The sequence below is a fragment of the Ailuropoda melanoleuca genome, chromosome 6 (genome assembly GCF_002007445.2).
Source record: "Ailuropoda melanoleuca isolate Jingjing chromosome 6, ASM200744v2, whole genome shotgun sequence".
Classification (NCBI taxonomy): Eukaryota; Metazoa; Chordata; class Mammalia; order Carnivora; family Ursidae; genus Ailuropoda; species Ailuropoda melanoleuca.
The window spans coordinates 67,225,486-67,250,674 of NC_048223.1; the positions used below are offsets into that span (position 1 = coordinate 67,225,486).

At 35.7% G+C, this 25,189-nt stretch overlaps 1 protein-coding gene across 3 annotated transcripts in view; it reads right to left on the reverse strand.

The window, feature by feature from the left end:
• Positions 1-25,189, reverse strand: part of RTKN2 (rhotekin 2) — a 79,933-nt gene that overhangs the window by 20,330 nt on the left and 34,414 nt on the right. For all 3 annotated transcript variants that reach the window (XR_004626127.1, XM_034662571.1, XM_002915104.3), the window contains exons 7-9: positions 17,840-17,934; positions 7,923-8,029; positions 6,864-6,995 (exon numbers count right to left, since the gene is read on the reverse strand). Coding sequence is in view for 2 of the 3 variants with exons in the window: in XM_034662571.1 (XP_034518462.1) it covers positions 6,864-6,995; positions 7,923-8,029; positions 17,840-17,934 (334 nt within the window). In the remaining variant the exon portion in view is untranslated. The remainder of the gene's footprint in view (positions 1-6,863; positions 6,996-7,922; positions 8,030-17,839; positions 17,935-25,189) is intronic.

Here is a 25,189-nt window from a genome sequence, read left to right on the forward strand (position 1 = left end):
AAGTTTCCCAGCTAATAAATGAAGAATATTAAAATATCACCAGTTTGCAATCCCTAATGAAATAAAGGATCTAAACAATGCTCATCTGTGGATGTTAAGAGTCAGACATATTAAATGGCTCGCAATATGGGGTGCCTGGGTGGTTCAGTTGGTGTCGGCTCATCTCGTGGTCGTGAGATCAAACCCCACATCAGCCTCCACACTCAGTGCGAGTCTGCTTCAGACTTTCTTTCCCTTGCTCGCTCTCTCCTCCAACTCAAGCCCTCTCTCTTAAAAAAAAAAAACTTTAAATACCTCCCAATAAAAGTACACAATATTTCCTAAGATATATTGTTACTAACCAACCAACCAACTTATATCGGAGCCAAAAATAGAAGGGAAAAGGAAAAAGACAACTCAAACATGCAAGCAACAAAACCAAACTATGGAAAACTCTGTAGGATAAATGACCCAATTTCTTCAGTAAATTGTGTGTGTGAGAGAGAGTGTGTGTGCGTGTGAGAGAGAGAAAGAGAAAGCACACGAGAGTGCTAGAGCCCTCCAACAGATTTAGAGTTTAAGAGACCAAATCAATTAACTGCAATATATAACCTTTATTTCAAAATCCTGATTCAAAAACTAATTTAAAAATTACAGGACTAGGAAATTTGAACACTGAATTTTTGATGATATATTGACTATATATTTTTCTAAAGTATGATAATTGTGAATATTTACAAGTAAAATCATATTGTCTCTATGATTTACTTCAAAATAATTCTTTGGTGGGGGCAACATGTGAGGGCAGAGATAGGTTTATTTCTACCCTTCTCTTTATAGATTCTCTTTAAATTTTTCCCCTTAAAATTGGAAACAAAATACAAGTGCAAAAACTAAGTGCCTGCTTTCCTACCTATAACACAGAGATAATATTATTTCACTCATAGCTTCCTCATAAACATGTTGTAAGAATAAATGACTTTTTTGAAAGGTCTTTGGTCTAAAGTCTTGTTAATCAGGAATGAAAACAAAATGTTGCTGGCCAGAAACAAGCTTTAGATCTTATATATGCTCTAATGACAAAGAAAGTATACCTTCACAATATATGGCAAGGAATGTTTGAAACCACAAACATAAATTACATGAAATATTAGGAAAGATTAGTATTAGTACGATATAATTATTTTCAATTTATGTCAATTAAATCAGATGTAAACTCCTAAAGGAAAAGGTTTGTTTAAATAATTATTTTTGCTATATTTAATGAAGGACAATCTAAATCCTTGGTAGGATTGAGACAGTAAAGGGCTAACATAATCAGAAAAAAAAATCCCATGTGCTGTATAATAATCTTGCTTGCTAGGGTCCATGACAAACATAATGGTTAAAAGCAATTTCAAGACAATTTAACAAAGGTCTATCACACCAAGTAGTGATATTGATTTGTTTAGTACAACTTTTATTCATTAAATTGAAGTGATATATAGTATTTAAATCAAGAAAAGACTTTCGATCACAAAGACACACATCACTTTTCCATCTCACTCCCTACCCCACTGGCAATGGATAAAACTTTGGCTAATAAAATGTTTTCTACAATGTATGAGGATTCAGTGGCTCAGTTAAGTACCCCTGATTGGGAATGTCTTGCTCAACAACATTAATAGGGAAGTTTTCTGAAGTTGAAGCAATCACTTTGAAGTAAACCACCCTTTCAAATTTGAATTGAAAAGAGGAGGGGGATAGCTTAGGCTTTTCTTTCTTTAGTGTGACTCTTTCCACACATGGCTCCCTATGAAAATTAATAAACTGACTTAGCTGTATAGGAAATACCATTTAGAAGAGCAAAAATTATAGTTAGAGAACAGATCCTGTGATCAAAATAACAGAACTATTATTTATATACCTTAGCAACTGCAAAATTTATGTTTTTACATAATTTTTAAAGTGGCATTAAACAAAATCATTGTTTTCTAAATCATGAGAGAAGACAACCAAAAGAAAAGAACTCTGATTTGTATTTGATGTTTAACATTATTAAACATAAAAAAGATCTTAGAGGCCCAGCATTGAAAATATACTAAAAACTGAAACAAAAGCACTATTCTTTAAAAGTTTTATTTGGAGCTCACCTGCTCTACAGATCAGAAAATACCAAGTTGGCATTTATCAAAGATCTTGTTTATTCGAGAATATACTAATAGCATGTAACCCTTAGAAATTTCCAAAGTAAACCAAACAATGAAAACATCTACCTTATATTCAAAAATCAAGTAATTTAAAACACTGAATAAGTAAGAATCTATGAGTTTATCATTAATACAGGGAGAACACAACAGACACGACACTCATTTGCTTCTTCTGGAGGGAGTAATATTGCTCTAATACATACTGCCAATATCTGCACAAGACCAGTAGGTAATACCAACTCCTTACTCTGAAAACTGGTAATTAAAACTTTCATCCTGCCTTTTCAGGAGGGCCTGGGATTTGTTCTTACTTGATGAGAAAAGTTCTTCTTTATAAAGAATGCCAGCTAATACACGTAGAATGAGGGATACTATGAGAATAACATATGCATTCTCCAGTGTAACAACCAATGCAGACAAGGGCAATCAGGTCACTAAAACCATTATGTGAGAGACTACTGGATGACAAAGATATTCACACAGTGCCAAACTATCACCTCACTGACTACTTGGTAATAGTAAGGAGGAAAACTTACCTTTATGCTGCAGCGAGCTAGTGGTCACCACCTTAACCAAGTCATTAAACGTGACATTGCCAATAATGAGACAACCTGACTGCATGTGTCTCTGAACAGAATGCCCTATAAAGTATTTGTCAGTATGTCATAAAACATGCTTGTAAATAATGTTTAGAATAAATCCAATCAAGCCTCTAGACCTAATTTACAGTTTAGAAGAATGCATAATCCTTGAACATTCCTAGATTGAAAGCAAAAGCTGAAAGGATGTCTTAGGGAAAATGGGGAAATGTGAATATGGACCAGGTTATTAGATGATATAAGAGTATTATTGTTCATTTGGTTAGCTGTGATAATGGTATTGTAATTTCATTTACATACACACACACACTTTTGTTTTAGAGTTTCCTATTTTTAAGAGTTGCATGTTGAAGTATTCTGGGATGTTGGAGACTTATGTTCAAATGGGTCAGCCAAAAATACAGATAAGAGGTTTTACAGACTCACAGCTATAAGACAAATAAGGTCTGAAGGTGACTATAGTTGATGACACTACTGTATAATTGAAATTTGTGAAGAGAGCAGAACATAAACATTCTCACAGAAAAGCTTAAAAAACCTATAATCCAATAATGATTGTAGTAATGATTACACAACTGTATATTATCTGTTAAAATTATCATACTGTACACTTACAATTGGTGAATTTTATTTTATGTAAGCTATACTGTCATAAAATAAATTAAAAATGAAATACAAAGAGCTTCAACTCCCCCTAAGAAGAACACCTAGAGATAAAGCAAACTGGACGGCAATAGTAACTGCTGAATCTTGGTGGCATGAGTGTCACTCCAGTATCGCTTCAGCATCTCCATAAATCTGAATCAGTGTCTAAGTTGAGAAAAAATAAGTAAAAATGACTTTAATAGAAGATACTGCACAGCAGCCAGGCTTACAGAAGTAACAAATAGACTTCTTGACCGAGATAGTCATATTTAAATAAGGAAACCAGGGTGTTTACTGCTAAAGAGCAGTTTTCAGGTGAATGGAAGGGTTCAAGGGAAACCCGAGGTAGGAGTAGGAACTGCAAACAGGAGAGCTGCTGCAGGGAGAGGGCAGGAATCAGCCCTGGAGAAAAGGAAGATAGCAACATCACAAAGCTAGAGAATGGAACACCTTGGTATCAGTTCAATCTCTGAGATCAACAACTAAATTCTATTAATCTTCTCAACCTAACCCTTACCTCGTGGTGGTTTAATCTTAAAATCCCCTTTTGTACTTGAGACAAAAGTCATGCACAATGACAATTTATGTCATCAGTTCTTAGGGTCAAATATAGCCCACGTTGTCCCCACGTCTAAGGTCGAGTCTATACAAAATACTAGATTAATCATCTTTCCTGTGAATTTGTAATGGTCAATTGTGAAACCACCACTGGGATTTCTAAGTATGGTGATTTCAGTCATTTTAATAATGGAGTTGATTGACTAGAGACTCCTATCAGTCACCAGGCCATCAGCTTTTATTACCACAAGGAAAAATGAGTCAATTGAAAAAAAGTCAATTCAGCTGGGCCACGTAAACACTGTTAACTGCTTTTCTGGAATTACACCCTTGTCATCAGACAAGAAAATAAAGATATCCTGGTTACAGTAACAGAGGGGTTCCACTATAACTGCCCTCTTACATTTAAATGCTAAAGATTCAACACATGTCCACACCATTGCCTAGAGGTAGAAACTGTGGCTTCAGGCTCACAACCTCATTTCAGAGATACTTCTTACTTTCAAAACTTATTCAGAGTGGGTATGGAGATAGGAAAAAGTCTAATTTTGTCTTCCAAATCTAGTCTAGCAGTATGTCTGTGAGGAAATAGAAAAACAGTGAGCCATATAATTTTACTTACTAGCTAGACAAGTTCTATCTGATCTGTGAGTCTGTTTCTTCACTTATAAAACAGAAATAACATACCTATAAAACAGGGCTGACTTACCTGCTCTGTCTGCCATAAAGGACTGATACAGTAAAATGAACACCTTGAAAACTGTTTTCAAATAAAATAAATGAATTTTAAAATATCCTTTATCTAGATTACATTTTAATTTGTTTTAGTACTATCCATATTCTATTGTACAACATGTAAGAGAAAAATTGGTAGAATTCTATTTTTACTACCTAGGTACCTAGTGAAAGACAGTTTAGACAAAATCATCTATGCAGAGCTCTTGTCAAAAACATCTACCTGAATCTAGTGAACAATTAGTCAAAAACAGATGTGGGGACTGGAATGGACTTTTCCAAAATGTCAATATAATAAAAGACAAAACAAGAAAAAGAGGCAGTGAATGATAGGTCCAATTTAGATAAAAAGGAAACAATCAAAAGACATGGTGACCAGCTGCAATTTGTGATTCCTGATGGGGGTCTTGGATCTAACAATAAACATTAGAAAGAACACCATGGGGACAATTTGCTCTATATTAGAAATTATTATTTTTTCAACAATAAATTTCTTGAGTGTGGTAATAATATTATGGTTATGAAGGAAATGTCCTTGTTTTTAGGAGAAACATGCTGAAATATTTTAGGGAAGAAACATTATGCTGCTTGTTACTTACTTTCAAATGGTTCTGAAAAAAATCTCAAACTACATAAACAGAAAGCAAATATGGGGAAATATTAACAACAGCTGAAAAATCCAGATGAAGCATATACAAGTGTTCATTATTCTATTCTTTCAACTTTTTTGCACATCTGAAATTTTCAAAGGGCTAAGGTGGGGAAAAGTGGGTGCTGCATACAAAACACAGGCAAGTAATGAATAAATTATATCAATTTCCCAAGAATAAAAATATGCTTTCATAAACCTAATTATCTAAATCAAAATAAATTCACCATGTTATAACATTGAGGTTTATTATTTAAGAGTAACACTAATCTTTCTAATACACAAAACAGATAAATTAAGTGGACTTAATTTAAAAGGTCTCACTGAAGAATTTCCTTTAAGAAAAAGCAGTATAATTTCTAAAAGCAGGATAGAAACAGACCAAACGTTATTGGAAAAGATCAGAGAAATTAACTCAAATCCTTATAGATTAGCAAACTCATATCCATGTTTCTCAGGACATACAAATTTATATTTTTTCAAAAGGTAATTTAAAGTCACGTAGAACATGTACAGTTAACAGATGTGATGGCTCATACTTTATACATAGCCGTCAGTTACACCAATCCAAAAGCAGGCAAAGTAAAATAACTAGAAACAATTAAGTACAGTCTATGGACAGAAAACATGATATTCTGCTCTAGAAATGCCATTAAAATGCTCCAGAGTAGGAATGCCAAAAAGGGGTGGAATCATAGGCTTGGATAACAGATGAAGAAAAATTTAAGATGACGGGGTAAGTGTGTGCGTGTGCATGCATGTATGCAGGTATATGTGTGCTTGTGAGCACACATGTGTGCGTGGAGGGATTGGGAAGGATCAGGCTCTCCTGTTCTGACACAAGGCTGGAAAACTGCCGATCAATCCTACAAGAAATCAGAAGGTATTCTCAGGCTCACAACTGTCTTTTTATGGGTTCATTTGAATATTAACTACAGAAAGCATCACTGTAACATGACCTAATGATTTAGGTTTATATAATCTCTTAATAAATTCATGAAAAATTTAAATATCATGTAAATATGGAGTTACATTCTCTGCTTTAAAACCGATTTATTGGTATAGATTTCCAGTTACTATGTTTTTCTCAGGAAATATACAGTATTTCCTTTACCAGATAAGCTCTGTAATGGAGGAAAAATAAGATTAATTTATCTTTATGAACTAACCTATTTTTTTAACTTTTTATTTTTTTAAAGATTTTACTTATTTATTTGGAAGAGAGAGACAGATAGTGAGAGAGAGAGCACGAGCAGGGAGGAGAGAGAGAAGCAGGTTCCCCACTGAGCAGGGAGCCTGGCTCAGGGCTCCATCCCAGGACCCCAGGAGATTATGACCTGAGCTAAAGGTAGATGCTTAACTGACTGAGCCACCCAGGTGCCCCTGAACTAACCTATTTTTAGCAGTCCTTCCCTTTTGTCCATAAAATGGTAACAATGTGAATTGTATAGAAAAGAACAAACCTTATAAAATGTTATATCTTTATTTTCAAAATAGCATTTTATTTACCTTGTTAATGGACACTACCAAAGCTGGTTCCACTTTAGCTTCGATTTCTTCTGGAGTGTAAAAACAATAGAGTTTACCCCCTCTTAAAACACAATACAACCTTCTCCAACTAATCAGGCTTTCTGCCACTTGCTGAAAAAAAATTCAAGAAACCATCAACCTTAATTATTATTTATCATTGTTAAATTCAACAAAATACTTCAATTATCAAAGTTATATTAGTTAAAAAAAATTTTAAATGTGATAGAGTTACCTATTAACTTAGTGTGCAATAAGTCAATAGTCCAAAATCGGAGTAAGTTAATATCACAGAAGAAAGGTTTTAAATTCTCAAAAGCATTAAGCAAAATGGAGGTAACGATTACCACAAAACTTTTACACACATAAAATCATAAATCAATGCAGTTTTAGAAAAGCTAGTTTAATCAAAATTAGTTCTTAAAATTCTATAGCAATCCATCTAATGACTCAAAAAATTATAAAAATAACTCAATACTCAAAATATAATTTTCCCTTACTTGTCTCAGAACACTGGAAAATGTTGACTACCCTGTAAGAATGCAAATTTTCTTTCCTCTTAATGGAATCTTTAAAAAAAAAAGTTATTGATTCATTCAAGCCCATAATTAATTATTTACTGAATATAAATAACTTTGGTTATAAATAAATCAGGAGTAGGTGGCACAGAGGCAGCTTTGGAAGCCCAGAGGCCTAAACTGTGCCAAAAGCTGTCTGCCAGAACGGACTTTCTACGAAAGGTGTGGAACAGTCATCTGCTTCCACAAGGAGCCCTCTGCTGCTGATTATCCTGTGCCTGCTATTATGAAGCAGGGGAACCAGCAGAGGCAGCTCCTTGGCCATCAAAACTGCATTAGATGCCTCCCCTTCCCTCCTTCTCACCCCCAACCCCCTCACCCGCATTCTATGTCTAACATGGGAACACTCTCATTTAAAAGGCAGCTTTAAAAAATACTTCTTATTATCAGAAGGCGAAACAACTGCCAGTATATTAAGATCTAGATTATAGCTATAACTGTAGGATATTTAAAGTCCTCCAACCTGCTGATTAAGAAATCCTGCAAATGCATCCTCAGCCATACAGGCTGGTTGGGCGACGAGGCGGCAGCACATGTTGCCATATAAGGGAAGCCAAAATGAAGACTCCTCTATTTAAACAAGATAGAAAAAAAAAAATCAAGTTACAAACATGTTTAAGGTCATTAAGCATTTTTATGTTTTTTTTCTTTTTGCAACATTTTTTCTTCATGTAAGAACATATGTAAAGTTTCATCCTACTCAAATACGAGTGCCACAGTTAATGACAAAATCAAATTATGAGAAAGTAGACAGGATAAGATGTTATTAAACTGATAGCTCATCAAATGCCTTCACCTAGAATAGACATAGAACTTTTCGTTTCTTGATCTCTTACTTGATCTTAAAACATTTAATCAATGGAGATAGTTCAGGGCATTAAAGTAAACTCATCTAATATTAAAAAAATCTAATAAAATGATTTTTGTACATCAAATTCTACTTTTTGTTCTAATTTTCATTATAATAGCTAGCAAAGTGATCCTCTAAATAAAACATTTCAGAGCACAATTTCATGATAATACTTTCATAAGCCTTTTGGCTCTTCTTCTTCCCCTTCTCTTACTGAACATAGGTAGGTGGTGCCCACCAACCTGGGCACCTGCGCCGGGGGTTGTGGGAGGAGCTGTGGTGTGCCGAGCAAGGTGCTACAGCCAGGCAGGATGGGGAGGGTGAGTAGGAGAGCTGCCAGGCAGAAGGTGTCAGAGCCTGAATGGGCTGAGGAAAATGGAGGACTTGGGACATAGCCCACAGGGGAATCTCTCCTCAGGAAGAGGCCTGGTGTGGGGGTCAAGGTCCAAGCAGAGTGAGGAGAGTGTCTCCATGGTCTGGCTGCTCAACATGAGGTATCAGAACCCAACGAGTAAGGAGAGTGTACACATTTGGCTGGTGATTCAGCCAAGGAAGTCAGAGTCTGAGAGCAGTGAGGACACAATCCATACATTCAGTGACCCAGAACAGTGTGTCATAGCCCGGTGAGAAGGACATCTGAGAACAGTCACTGCGCATGGGGTTCAGAGCACAGGCAGGCTGAAGGGGGTGTCCACATGAGGTAAGGGAAAAGGCAGCCAGGCCTGGGAACTTAAAGCCTGAGGAGAGTAGGGTTATGTGGGCTGTGTGAGCCTCAGGAAAGTAAGGAGTGTCCACTTGGAGGAAGGGACAGCCTAGAATGAAGAGTCAGAGCTCTAGCAAGGAGAAGAGAGCATCCGTATGGGAAGATAGAAGAATGGTTGCTTTCAGGAAGACTGATCAAAGAAAATATGTTAAAGGTAATAGAAGACAGTTTCCTCTGTGTCAGAAAAAGGAGTTACAAACGTGTAGAATGAATTCTGCACTGTTGGGATTAGAACTGGATGCACTGGTGTGGACTCATGGTTTCCAACATATAGAGATTAAGAAATACAAGACAACGTTGTGCGTATGTGCAGCTGTATTCACTCAGAGGGCCTGAGGAAAGCAACACCCTAATAGTAGTGTTCTAATAGCAGTGAATGTACCTAGAGCCCAGACCATGTCTTCTAAATATTATTTCCATTAAAAAGAACGGGCATTCCTTGGAGAAATGACTGATTCCAAGGCTGGGGCACACAGAAAGTACCTGATGAGCTTGAAATATGTTGTTATGCCACAAAGCAAGGAACTACTCAAGGAATAATGAGAACACTGTCAAAAAGACCACAGAACCCATCTTGAATGTGCTCCCATTGGCCATACTGGAGACAACCCGAACCTTAAAATAAACAGTATTAACAGATTTTGATGCACTGAATAAAATAGGAAAACATGAGTCCATATTGATATAAATAAATGAGTAAATTGAAAACCAATAAGAAATACACTTACATAGTTTCAAGACACAAAATATGTATTAATTGCAAAGGGGAAACAAGTAAATTTACAGTAGAGAAGGTGAGCAGAAACCACACTAATCAAGTGATCAAAGTGAAAATCATCAGTATTGGGATGAATCAAAATTATATGCCATTTGACAGAATGCAATGAGACTAGCATCACTTCTGTGATATTTCTGCCAAAGATGCATATCCTAAATCACCCCAAGAAAACATCAGACAAACCCATATTTAGGGACCTTCTACAAAATAACTGACTATGATGTTTAAAAATGTCAAGGTTATAAATGCCAAAAAAAAAAAAAAGAAAAAAACAAAAAAGAAAAGAAAAAGAAGAACTGGTCCAGTTTGAAAGAAACTGAAAGAAGCATGATGATTAAATGCAATGCATGATTCTGCACTGGATCCTTTGGTCACGAAAGACATTATTGAGACAATAAGCAACATGTTATTAGAGTCTGATGATACAAAGGTGGTAATGTATTAATATTCATTTCCTGACTTGGATATTGGTAGTGAAGTAGCCGATGTCCTATTAGTAGGAAATACATATTAACATATTTGAGGGTAATGGAGAATCATGTAAACAACTTGCTCTCATGTATTCTGGTGGGGGGGGGGAAGATCTTGACATTAAACTTGTAACTTTTCTGTAAGTTTGAAATTGTTTTAAAAAGTTCTTTCAAAAGCCATTAAGACGTTCCTTTAACGTAGTGTGTACGTAGGCACAGAGCCTTCATATTTGCATAATTCTGTGTATTAGGGTGTAAATAAAAACCCAATATACGGCCCTTTGCCCACACTTGCCCAGACAAAAATGATTTTCAAAGTTTTTACTACATCCCTGTTGGTAATGACTATAAAATGGCTAGCAAGTAAAACAAAAAGTTTTTAACAGCCTGCTTGCTCATCATTCTACAATAGAATACAGCACAACAAACTGCCTGGGAGTATTCAAATCTTTTTTATTAATACCTTGGTAAAGCTGCTATCTTTCAGAAATAAAGGGTTTGACCGGGGAGAAACAAAAGCATAAATACAATACAGGCAATGATTCTAAAACACAGGCATAAATAAATAAATATATGAAAATCTCCTTTCCTAAAATAGGCAGGAAATGAAATAAAAATTGTATAAAAGCAGGCATCTGAGTAATACATCTGAAATCAACTTTGTGATTTATGAATTTAAAGTTTGAAAGCAAATTTCTTATATAGCAATCCCAGATTTATGAATGGCTTATGTTCTAAATATCTGTAAGCTAGTTGTATTTAAGTTAGGATGCACTTTCTAAAAAAATAGAATCATAAATGATGATTAGTTTTTCAGATGAGTTCATAAAGTTTATCCAATCAATGATGTATCTGGAACCTAAATACCACATGTAACAATGTGCTTCTCTTGTAAAATAAGTTTAGACTTCATAGCATGCAGAGAAAAATAATTTCTTCCTGATTGTAGTCCTTAAGAAGGGATACTGGATGTAGAAGTCCTTTTTCTACAGACCCCTCGCCACATACTCTGCAATCACCTGTCCCTTCTAACCCAGGTTTCTTTACAGCTCAGGACCCCTGTGGAATGAAGCATAACGTCACAGCTGCTTCTCTTGACTTCTGACAAGAAATATGGCCTCTAGGCTGGTCACTTCACCTATCTGAGTATCAAGTCTTCATTTTTAAAAAAACTACCTTCTTAGTAGGAGAGTTGTTGTGAAAATCAAGTAAGATAAAGTGTAAATGGCATCTATCATTGTGTCTGTCACATAGTAGCGGCTTCCCATAATTTCATATCCAGGGCAGTCTCACTCTCAAAACCACACCCTTTCCTTTTGCAGAGCTGTCTCCATCTTTGTGCAACATATCTAATCAAAATACTTAATTCTTCTTTTCTAACCAAGGGCAGCATTGGGACAAGATGAAATGAAACAGGAAGTGAAAAAGCAATTTGACTTTTCACTACTTAAAGATTTTATCTAATTCATTTGTAGTTTCAAATGGGGAACAAAATGGTGTTTAAAAATGACAGCAACAACAAAAACAAAACACAGGCAAGGGAAAGAATCCAGATAACATCTCAGTTCCGTGTGAGTCAATCTTCACAATGTGGTTTCATTGTTTTATAAAAAGCATAAAAATTTCTTGATGATAAAGATATCATTTTAGTTTTTCCTTTCAATTATCAAGAATAATAATATTGAGTTATACATTTTTAAAAATCTAGTATTTCCTCTTGATTTTATAGACATTTATATAATTTTATTTAGGAAAACTCACTGTATTAACATAGATTTATATTAATGAATAAATTTGAGGATGGCATTTTTTTTGTATAAAATTATTTTCTTTAAACTACAACATTTCTTCTTTTTCAAAATATGACTGCTTTCCAAGATTTTACTTTACACACACTCCTAGGAATACACATACATATTACATAAGGAGTTAGGCACATAGGCTACTATTTCTTAAAATTTTTTCTGTGGGGTCTTCAAGTTCCAAAGCCAACAGTTTTGGGGTGTTATTATTTTAGGCATAGGTCTTCTCACAGTCTTTAATATGTCAGTCTGGATTGTGTTTCTCTAAAACAGAACCATACCACATAGTTCCCATGCTGATCTGCCCATGAACATTTTATTAAATAAGAATCAAGTAATATCTTACAGAACACTGAAGACAACTGAGGAATCACTGCTAAATTAATGCCTCCTTTATGAATTGTATTCCTTTCTACAACTTTTCAGATGATTTGGTTGAAAGAATGGAGCCTTCCATCATCAATTCCGTTATTCATACATCGATAGTATTCTGAGTCTTTAGGTGCTTTCGCAGTCATCATCCCTGACCAGAAAGCATAGCAGAAAGAGCACAGCCTGTCCTGGATTATTTAAAGTCTGGCTCACCCACTTGCTAGCTACATGAGCTAGCATGTTATATTCTCTAGGCTGCAATTCACCCATCTGTAAAATGTAAATGATAATAAAACGAGGAACTTGTGAAGGTCACAGAGCTAGCCAGTGGTAGAACTAGAATAGGAGTCCAAGGCTGATGGCTCCACAGTCTAGACTATTAATCATTTCATTGTAATGTTTCTTTATAGATACATCTCACAGATACCAGGAATGAAAACTGCTGCAAAGTGTTTGTTTATTTACTTATATTTTATTGTGGTAAGAACATCTAACAGGAGATCTATCCTCTTACCATATTTTTAAGTGCACAATATAGTACTGTTAACAATAGGCAGTACATTGTACAGCAGATCTCTAGAACTTATCTATCTTGCATATCTGAAATTTTATATCTATTAATTAGCAGCTCCTTCTTTCCCCTGGTAACTGCCATTCTACTCCTGCTTCTTTGAATCTGACTATTTTAGATACCTCATATAAGTGGAATCGGGTAGTATTTGTCCTTCTGTGACTGGCTATTTCAATTAGCATGATGTCCTCAAGGTGCATTCATGTTGCCACATACTGCAGAATTTTCTTCCTTTTTAAAGCTGAATAATATTTCACAGAACAGTGTCTGATGCATAATAGACACTCAATATATGATGGCAATATTGATAATTCTAGAAAATTGACACAAATGAAATGACAATAAACTCTATCTGCCAGATTTTCTGATAGAGTTGATAATGCTAATACTATTACAGACTTCAAGTTTTGGGTGATGGAAAGCTAGATTGTTCAGATCAATCTTCCCACTGAAAACTACTGAAAATGCTGAATCAAATATATTTAAAAATTTTTCCCAGAGCAACAAAGAGGTCAAGAAGACCATAAGAAATTACCAGTACAAATTTGACAAATGAGAACGAGTGAGTTAAGTCAGCACAGAAGCTGTGTTTGTCCTGAGAGCATTTGTGAATCCCAGCAAGTCTGAATTTATGATTTAATGATCTTGCAAGATGAGGAAGCAGAGCAGAAATCAAAGTCTAGGGCCTGAACAATGTAACTAGTTTAATGGGAGATTCTCCTCATGCTAGGCTGATATCCCAAAGGAATCACCAACATGGCAGTAGTGAGCCAGATAACCCAAGCCCAGGATTCTCGATGTCTAGAGGTGAGGGATAAGAGGGGTTCAGAGAAACTCAGACATGATCTTTGGGTAAAGTGGGCCTAGACTGATAGTCACCCCAGGTGCCTGCCAGAAGCAAACTGAAACATTAAGCATCAATTTATTTCTGTATGTAAACTTTCGATTATAATGACAAGTATATGAAGACATTCAAAGAATTGAGACATCATGAGAACCACTAGAAAAAGACAACAGAAATAGATCTAGAGGGATGCCTGGGTGGCTCAGATAGTTAAGCATCTGCCTTCGGCTCAGGTCATGATCTCCAGGTCCTGAGACTGAACCCCATGTCTAGCTCCCAGCTCAGCAGAGAGTCTACTTCTCCCTCTGCCTCTCCCCTTGCTTGTGCTCTCTCTGTCTCTCTCTCTCTCTCAAATGAATAAATAAAATTAAAAAAAAAGAAATAGATCTAGAAAGACATTATATGTCTGAATTATTAGTCATAGACTATAAAACAGCCATGCATGCTTTTTTACTAAAAACCTAAAAGATAACATTGATAATACATGCAGGAAAAACAAAGTTCCAGAGCAAATCTGAAAAAGTCAAATAGAACTTCTAGAGCTGAGAAATAACAAGAAGAGAAATGAAGAGCTCTTGGTATATAGGTTTAACAGCAGATCAGATGGAGCTGCAGAGAGAATAAAGGAAATAGAAGATAGCTCATAAAACAATCCAGAAAAGCATTAAAGACAGACAAAAAGATGAAAAATACATCATAAAGGGTAAGAAACATAGAGGATAAAGCCAGAAAGATGGACACAGTTTTAACGGGAATGCTAGGAGAAAAGCAAGAGAATGGAACAGAGGCTCTCTGAAGAGAAAAGTGAGATTTTTGTCCAGAACTAACGAAAGACACCAATCAGTAATTTTAAAAAGTTAAAGGAGTTCCAAAAGCAGCACAAATGAAATAAAATTCTACATCTACATCATAAAGAAATTTCAGAAAACCAAAGACAAAGAGAAAATAAAGTTACCTTCCCAGAAGTGACATACTGACAAATGATTTTCAATAGCTAGTAAAAGAAGTCAGAAGAGTGGAATTATATCTTAAATATTCAAAAATTTAAAAAAATTGAAACTGCGATATCCTATAAAAGATACCTTTCAAGAATGAAGCAAAATAGAGTCATCTTCAGACAAACACAATAACAAAGAAGTATGATACTGGTGGAACACACTAAAAGAAATTCTAAGGATTATACTTCGAACATAAGGGAAGTGATTCCAGATGTAAGGCATAAGGTACAAGTAGTACACAGAAACTATAGGTAAATCTAAATAAATATAAAATGTATAAAACACCTCATGAAATTTAAAAATCAAATAGAATTATAATATATAACAATAGCACACAGGTCAGAGAAATGGAGTTTAAATGTTCAAAATTCCTTGCATTGGCTAACAGAACGGTAAAACTATCTTTTAATTTTCGACTTCGATAAGTATTATTAATGACATTTCTAGAGGTAATTTCTGAAAGACGAGAAAGAATTTTAACTTTATTTAGAACAAGTAAAAAGTGAAACGATAAAACCATCAATCTTTAAAAAGGCAAGAAAGAACAGAAAAACCATCATGAAATGTGTAAGACGAATAGCAAACATAGGATGTGATGGTAGATTTAAGCCCAAATATTTAATATCATATAATATGGCTTATAAACTATTTGCTATTAAATGCAAAATGACTAAATGCTCCATTAAAAAGCACAAAAACTGTCAAACTGGATAAAAATTAAAATCCAGTATATAATCCTGTTTGAAGAAGCATATCTATAATATAAAGATAAGTACAGTTCAAGATAAAAGAGTGGAAGAAAATGCACAAATTAAAAGTTGGGTGGCTCAGTCGGTTAAGTGTCCAACTCTTGATCCCAGCTCAGGTCTTAATCTCAGAGTTGTTAGTTCAAGCCCCGCTTGAGCTCCAGCGTGGCGCCCCCTTAAAAAACTACTGTGTGCATCAAATAGCAAAGGCTCAAATAACAAAAAGCAAAAATAGATGTAATTGTGAGAACTAGAAAAATCTACAATCGCAGCAGATTTTATCACCCATCTCATAGTAATTAGAGTATACAGACTACAATAATCATTTCTCTCTTTTTTTTTAAAGATTTTATTTATTATTTATTTGACAGAGAGAGACAGCGAGAGAGGGAACACAACCAAGGGGAGTGTGAGAGGGAGAAGCAGGCTTCCAGCTGAGCAGGGAGCCCGATGCGGGGCTCGATCCCAGAACCCTGGGATAATGACCTGAGCCGAAGGCAGATGCTTAATGGCTGAGCCACCCAGGTGCCCCTACAATAATTATTTCTAATAAATAATTAGAATATATAGAACAGACCACTGAATAAAAACACTGACAAGCCTACTTCAAGAATGATAATAAAAAGACAAGACAATGTACAAAAAGCCAGTATCAGGTGGAAAGGAGGGACATCACTACAGAGCCTGGGGAAATTCAATAAAGCTTTCATGAAGAAGTTAATGCTTATGAACCTTAAGTTTTATTTTATTTTATGCTTTAGTTTTATTTTTAGAGAGAGAGAGCATGCACTTGTGCGTGTGTGCAAAGTGGNGGGGGGGGGGGGGGGGGGGGGGGGAGAAGGAGAGAGAAAATCTTAAGTAGGCTCCACACTCAGCATGGAGTCCAACATGGAGCTGGATCTCACAACTCTGAGATCATGGCCTGAGCCAAAATCAAGAGTTGGACATTTAACCAACTGAGCCAACCAGGTGCCCCAATGAACCTCAAATTTTAGATAGACAGACACATATGTATAAAAATATAACTTACTAAAAACTGTCTCAAGAAACAGTAAACCTAACGAACTCTATAACTATTAAAAATAATTGAATAAAAGATAAATAATAGTGAAATAACCATACAATGAAATGCTATAAGCAATATAGTATACACACACACACACACACAATGAATAAACAAAAACCAAGTTGCCAGAAAGACATAATGTGATTTTATCCATATGAAGTTCAAACCAGAAAAAAACTAAATTGCATTATTTAGAGAAGTACGCATAGGTGGTAAAACCAAAAATAAATGCAAGGAAGTGAAAACAGTAAAAACTGGGACACATTTACACCAAGAATAATTAAGAAGTAATGTTGGCAATGCTCCTTTTTGACATGTTAGGCATACATTCATCTCATAATTACTTGTTACACCGTACATTTACATTTTAAGAACTTCTCTGTATTTTTAATGTAATTTTTAGTGCAAAACTTGAAAAATATTGTTGTAAAATCATCTGTTTCATCAGTATGGAGCCACCCATCTTTAAAACAACAAGTATAAGTAAGGTCGTACATAATTTTATGTATTCTGCCTCAGAAAATGGACAAGAATAAATAACCCAAATTATATTTCTAAATTTCTTTGCCATCACCACTCTGTATTTTTCCTCATAGGTAAAATAATCTGGGAAAATGGAGAATGCTCATGTTAAATTTTACAAACTTTTCTTATCACTTAGCTCCCTTCTTTACCTTGTTATATTATTTTTTGGCTAAACTACAACTACCAGTATCATCCAGAGAGATTAATTCAGCCCTACTTTCTCCTATATCCTCTATTTCTACCAACAGGAGGTTCAACCTTAAAAATAAGACAGGTCTTAGATTGCCAACTAAAGGGGTGGTAAAGTAATCAATTTCAAGTCAAAGACAAAGATGCAGAACACACAAAACCTCTCTGACCTCATTAAGCCTCACAAACAAATCTCTGGCAAATGACATGGAAAAAGGAAAACATTTTTTTTTCTTTTACGGAGAAAGGATGGACATATTATAAAGAACCCACAGATTCATGCATGCCTACATTATTTAAGCCAACATCCACTTCAGATGAGCATATTAAAATTAGAAATTATTGCTGTCACCATGTTATCTATCAACATAACATATGTAATAAGTAAAATATAGACTGTACTCACCATTTCCATTAATAGACAGATTATGGGTCTTGAAGCTATCCTCAGCACTTTCCAAGGTCAGTGTCGTATGAGCTAACAAATTATACTTTGCACCACTAGCAATAGGGAGAAATAAGACATACTTTAAGTATTTTAGTGTATTTTCTACTACATAAAATATTTAGATGTTCAACAACAGAAAATAAACAACCTGATTAAAAAATAGGCTAAGGTCTTGAATAGACATTTCTCCAAAGAAGATACACAAATGGCCAATAAAAACATGAAGAATGCCCAAGATCACAAATCACTAGGAAAATGCAAATCAAAACCACGAGTTGGGCACCTGGGTGGCTCAGTCGGTTGAACATCTGACTCTTGATTTCAGTTCAGGTCTCTATTTCGGGGTTGTCAGATTCAGCCCCACATCCAGCTCTGTGTTCAGCACAAAGTCTGCTTGGGATTCACTCTCTGGCTCTCCCTCTGCCCCTCCCCACTTCATGTACGTGTGCACACGCTCTCTCTCTCTCTCTAAAATAAATAAATATTTTAAAATTAAAATTAAAAAAAAAAACACAACAAGACACCACTTCATATCCATTAGGATGGCCTTTACTTAAAAAAAAACAACAACAGGAAATAAGTGTTGGCTAGGATGTGGACAAATTGGAACCTTTGTGCATTGCTGATGAGAAAGTAAAATGCTGCAGCCACTATGGAAAATGGTATGGTGGTTCCTCAAAAAAATTAGAAATAGAATCACCATATGATTCAGCAAGTCCATTTCTGGGTATATATCCAAAAGAATGTAAAGTAGTGACTCAAATGGATATGCCTACACTTGTATAAATAGTAGCATTACTTGCCAACAGCCAAACAGTAAAAGGTGGTCAACTGTCTATTCAAAGGATGAAAGGATAAATAAAATGTGGTACATACATACAGTGGAATATTACTCAGCCTTAAAAGGGAAGGAAATTCTGACATTACACTAAGTGAAATAAGCCAATCACAAAAGGACAATACTGCTTGGTTCCACATGTAAAGTCCCTGGAGTGGTCTAATTCATAGAAACAAAATGTAGAATTGGAGGTTGCCAGTGGTTGGGTGGAGGGGGGAACAGGATGTTATTGTTTATTGGGTATACAATTTCAGTTTGGAAAGATGAAAAAGTTCTGGGGATGGATAATGGGGATCGTTGCACAACACTGTGAAACTGTGAATGTACTTAACGCCACTGAACTATGCACTTAAAAATGGTTAAAATGGTAAATTTTATATTATATAAATTTAACCATAATAAAAAATGAAAAAAAACACATTTAGAGGTTATAGATGACTGATGATAAACATAAATGAATTATCAACTTAGTATGTTTATGTCTTTATGCTATTTTATCTTAAGAATATCTGCAAGTTATTTGGTTTAAATCACAAATGTTTCTCTGAAAGATCTCCATTTATTCAAAAATATTAACTGAATATCTAAAATGTACCAAGTCCTATGCAAGGTGATGGGCACTAATGGTAAACAAGACTTGGTATTATATTCTGATTTAAGGGAGAGGGGAATAAAAGTAGACGGAGGGATAAATTAAAAAATGGCATTTGTAAGTTATACTGCAACCTTTTCTACCAAACAAAGGGATAAGAAAACTGAGGACCTGTTAAGCAGGAGAAACAGGAAATGACTCTCTAAGGGGTAACAGTGATGATCTCATAAAAGGATGGAACCAAGAAAAGAACGCAAGAAAACATTCCAAGCAGAGCCGGCTGAAAGAAGAGCAGTGTGGCTGCAGTATAGGGGGCAAATAGGAACACCACCTTAGGACACAAGGTCAGAGAAAAAGACAGGGATTAGATCCCTTGGACTTTGCTGGGACCCTTGGAGGAAGAGTAGATTTGATTCCAAGTGTAACAGGAAGTCACTGGAGAAAGTTATTAAGATGGTAATGATGGGATCCTATTCATATTTACTTCCTGGGAGTAAGAATGAATCTTCTGGTTTACCAACTTCAAAGATCTGGGGTTTTCACCCATTATATGGGAAAATGAAGTTCTTTATTACTAATTCCATTTTTTTCATCATAATCCCCTTTATGCTACTTGTGTTAAAATAGTACTCTTGACAAAATATCTAAAAATTCTGATGCTAAATTTCATACCCTGGTACTTTGTGGTGATAAAAAGTGAAATTTCATTCAATAATAATTCTATTTTCTGTGCTAGTAATCTTTATTTCAAGACTTTTTCTTGATTTTATTATTTATTTTCCAAATTAGTAAAACCTCAATGTTCAAAACATCAGAAAGCATGTTAAAATGAGACAGACAGATAGTAATATAGACAAACTTTGAAGAAGAGAGAAGTCTGATGGGAATTTTTATTAATTGTGCCAGGTGTTATGTTTCATAAGCCTTCTTTGTCTTGTACCAAATCTGTAGAAGAATCTCTACTACAAAGAAAAGGTATATATACATGCAGCAGGTGTGAAGTGCATACTCCACGGAACGTTACTCCCTTGGAGAATATCTGTTGGTTTGTTTTCTTCTCCAGTTTTATTAAGAAATAGTACTTTACTGTATAAATACAGCATGATGGTCTGATTTATCTTGGTTTTTAATATGCAACCACCATAGACTAGAGACATCTCTCAATACCAAATGTCTTTTGTCAGTATTTACACAGGAAAATTTATGTTTCTCTAAAACTCAACAAAAATTTTTTTAACAAAGTGATGCATGACTAAAATTTCAAGCTACATTCTGAATATAATTGGTATAATGTCAGACTCATATACAGACTTCTGGAAAAGTTCAACAAGCACCAACAAATCTCCGCTGTTGCAAGAGCTAAAAGCCTCGTACTCAGTGTGGGCCATTCTCTGCTATTACCTACTTATCCTGGGTTTCTATAGAACCTTCCATAGTTAGCTCTTACTTTTCCCTAGTGTTACACAATGAGTCCCCCCCAAAAGCTGAGAAAGTATTAAAGAAAAAAGTCAAAGCAATTGAGAACAGCAGTTACAATGGAAGAGAAAACATGATTACATACAAAGCACCTACTAACAGTCACTAACTGTGTGGTGATCAGGGCCAATATGTTAAGCATTATCTCAACATGATCTTTTGTCCCTCACATATAAGTTTTACAGAGCTACATTATAACTTCTACCACTTAGAATAAAGGGTATTAGACTTCCTACTGGCATTTTAGTGCAGTGTGTTAGCTTCAGGAACCACTGATTATCAATAAGCAGGGAAGTGATGCAAGAGAGAGAGAGAGGAGAAATGCTAGGTGTGTGTGACAAACAAGCCCGGTGTGGCTGAAGTATGATGAAGGAGAAGGACAGATGTCCCAAAGGTTAGTAGGCGGCAGACACTGTACATGGCAGTGCTTTGTGGGCCATACTAAGGACACTGGATTTTCTTGTAAGATGGGAACAAATGGTAGGTTTTGAGCAGAGGCATGTGCTAGGATATGACTTGTATTTTTAAATGATCCCTCTGGCTGCCATGTACAGAACAGACCACAGGGGCCAAGAGTGAAAATGGACACCAACTAGAAAGCTTCTGCAGTTGACCTGACTGCTGGTCAAAAGAGCTGATGCAGGCCTGGAATAGGGTGGTAGCTGGTGAGCTGATGAGAAGTGGCAAGATTCTTGATATGCTGTTAAAGTTGACCCAATGTGGACATGGATGGTGAAAAACAAAAAACAAAAAACTGAAAACAACTCCAAGGCTTTTGGCCTGAGCAACCAGAAAAATGGGATTGTTATTCAACTGCGGTGGGGCTGACTGAGAGAAGAATAGATATGATAAGTATGAATTTAGTTGTGGACGAGTCAAGTTTAAAATTGTTTTAGATATCCAGATGGGCTGTAGGGTAGGCAGCTGGATGTATCAATCTGGAGTTAGGAGGAAAAAAAGTATGGAAGAATTAAATTTGGGAGTTACCAGTATATACATGAAATTTAATTAAAGTTAGAAAGTCAAGTGAAGTCCAAGGACTGAAAAATGAGACACAGTTCATCATTTCAGATCAAGCTGAAGAGCAACGGACAAAGGAGGCAGGTGAGGAACTGTCAGAGGTAGAAGAAAAACCAGGGAAGTGGATCCTATGGGGCAAGTTAACAGAAATGGTCCAAGAGAGAGTAAGAGGAGAGGAAGTGGAGGTAAGGAATATGGAAAACTTTTCTGTAAAGGATAGCTATCAAATGGGGCAGTAGAAATGGGAGATATTTCAGCATGCTTCTGTGTTTGTAGCAATGATGCAGTAAAAAGAAAAACTGATGATGTGGGGGAGCGGGGGACATGCGCAGGAGCTTACTTCTGAGTAGTTCAGAAGATGGGATCCAGCATACAAGAAGGTGGGCTTAGATGGGCAGAGTTCCCAAGGAAGGAAAGAAGCAAATAAAGCTACATATGCGAACAGGCTGATAGATTTGGCAGATGGAAGATACGCAAGTTCTCTCCTGATTGCTTCAGTAATATTAGTGATAGGTGAAACAAAGTCCTCAGCTTTGACTAAGGAGGAGAGAGGAGGCAGAATCAGAGTCTTCAGAAGAGACAGCAATATGATGTGAAATACCTTCCCTGAAGAGAAGTAAAGTGGAAGGCTGTGGAAACTTAGTAGGAATACTGTCATGCTGAGAACTCATTTAAGGTTAGTGATCATGTGTCTAAAGGGAGACCAGTCACTATGACTGTTTTTCTCCAGCTTCCCCATCTATCTTCCTCATCATGAGCGCAGGTGCAGAGGAGCTCAAAGGAGGATTTAACCAAGGTTGGAGTTTTTCCAAGGTTAGTATGACATAAGGAGAAAAAGGTTAGGAAAGAATAAAGTGGTAAATCATGAAGTCCAAGCTAAGTTAGAGTCAGAATACTGAAGGGAGCAAGCTGGAAATGTGGGAGGTGATGGATAGAGTGAGATACCTGCTATACAGATGGTAGAGGGTGACTGGATTAAGAAGATGTGGTCCATATATACAATGGAATATTACTCCGCCATCAAAAAGAACGATTTCTCAACATTTGCTGCAACGGACAGGGCTGGAGGAGATAATGCTAAATGAAATAAGCAGAGAAAGACAATTATCATATGGTTTCACTCATTTATGGAACATAAGAAGTAGGAAGATCGGTAGGAGAAGAAAGGGAAGAAGAAAGAGGGGGGTAAACAGAAGGGGGAATGAACCATGAAAGACTATGGACTCTGGGAAACAAACTGAGGGCTTCAGAGGGGAGGGGGGTAGGGGAATGGGATAGGTTGGTGATGGGTATTAAGGAGGGCACGTATTGCATGGTGCACTGGGTGTTATATGCCAGTAATGAATCATGGAAACTTTACATCAAAAACTAGGGATGTACTGTATGGTGACTAACATAATATAATAAAAAATATTATTATAAAAAAAGATGGTAGAGGGTGTGCAATTATTCATAACAATAAGGTCTAGGGCACAACAATAAGGTGCAGGACTGAAATAGGCAAAAGAACAAGATCACAGGAGACAGGGGGTCACAAAACTGAGAGGTCAGGGTATTAGATGGATAGACTACATGTGTTTTTTAAGCCCAACAACAACAACAAAACATCTGAAATGGTGGGAGGCTGGGAGAGGGAGAGAAAGAGAATGAAGATACTTTTTATTTTTCGGAGTGGCACTGTAATTTATTCTTATTAACCACTAAAAACATTTGAGTACTCTTTACTTCAAGAATAGCATCATTTCAATACGTAGTATTGATATAAAATACTGCTATTAGTGTGCACAAGAGGCAGCGGGTTATAGGCTGTGCGTTTGCACCAAGTGCACTGGGCAGGTGGCATGTTCTGAAAGCAGCTTGCGTGGCAGGCTAAAATTATGTGACGAGCGATGTATATGTTCGAATTGTTTCTCTGGCCTTAAGAAATAATTGTGACTAAGACATCTTTTCCTCAGCTACTTTCAGGTAAACACGGAGCATATTTGCCTTTATTTCCAATAAATGACACATCTGAAAATAACACCTGAAGAAAGTTACTGACAACTCCTAAGGATGGCTAAATAAACTATGATAGAGCCAACTGAGAGATAATGTGGTCATTAAAATGATTATGTGAAGACTCTGTAATAACTCCAGAAAAAAAGTTGAATGTGTAGATAATTACAAATACCAAACTATCCCCCAAAGCTAGGTGAACTGAAAAAAAATATCAGTTCAATATATAAAAAGTATTTGACTTAGAATGAAGTATGAATAACTGTTCTTTTTCTCTTCTAGACTCTATTTGATTATTTTTGTAATCAAATAATAAATGTGGTGAAGCGGTAGTACAGTGGAAATCTCCCATAAAAATCAGAGACAGGCTGAGCATTATAATACCACATACATACAGTTTAAGGAATTCTGACAAGCAAACCTTTTTAAAGATTCACAATAACTACTTGAGGTAGGCAGGGCACGTAGTTTGGTCCCTGTTTTCAGATGAAGAAACTGAAGTTCAGCGAATATAATTGACTTGCCTCTACTAGGCAAGTAGTGTACTGGAAAGAGAACCCCATTCTATTTACTACCTTTATACTTCATTAAGAAATAATTTAAAATTATGGTACTTTTTCTGTTACAACAGATACAAGTGACCGTATTTTACCACTGCAAGAATTTTGAGTTCAGGGAGCATGACTTATTAACCTTGGAATCCAATGTGCCATATGATATAACTGAATAATCCTTTCTAAGATGATTAAATGAATAAAGAAATTACACCCAATGGCTGAGGAACTCCTTAGTTACATTTGAACTCTGCATCATCTTTCACACAACCAAAACAGTAACTTCATTGTTCCTCAAAACATAAATAATCCATTTATTCTGGAGAAGTGTTAAGATACTTGTTTTAAAACTTCAATCTAATTTAAAATGTAGTGTAGTGGCTTATTTTTTTAAAAATTAGTATACCTTTTTGTCAAATAATCACTTTCAATTTTACCAGTTTTCTTGAAACGATTGTCTAAAATGATGTATATTTACACAGTGATGAATAATGTACTAAAAGTAGTTCTCAAGAAGCATAAAATAGTGAACTCAGCTATTAGAGACACTGGGAAAATCTGGCTAAAGGAATTTCAGTAAGTGAAATTCCACAAATAAAATGAATAAATGAATCACATCAGGGAGCATGCTAAAAATTACCAAAAATGTTCACTGTCTTCTTTTGGATCAAACAATACTTTATGATGATATTTCAAGTTATTTCATTTTTAAACCATGACTAATTACAATGCCAATGGTTCCAAAACCAACAATGATCTCACTTTTAAAACATTCTTGTCAGGATAACATTTTCTTACTAAAACATTACCCTCATTCCTTTTAGCCAACCCTA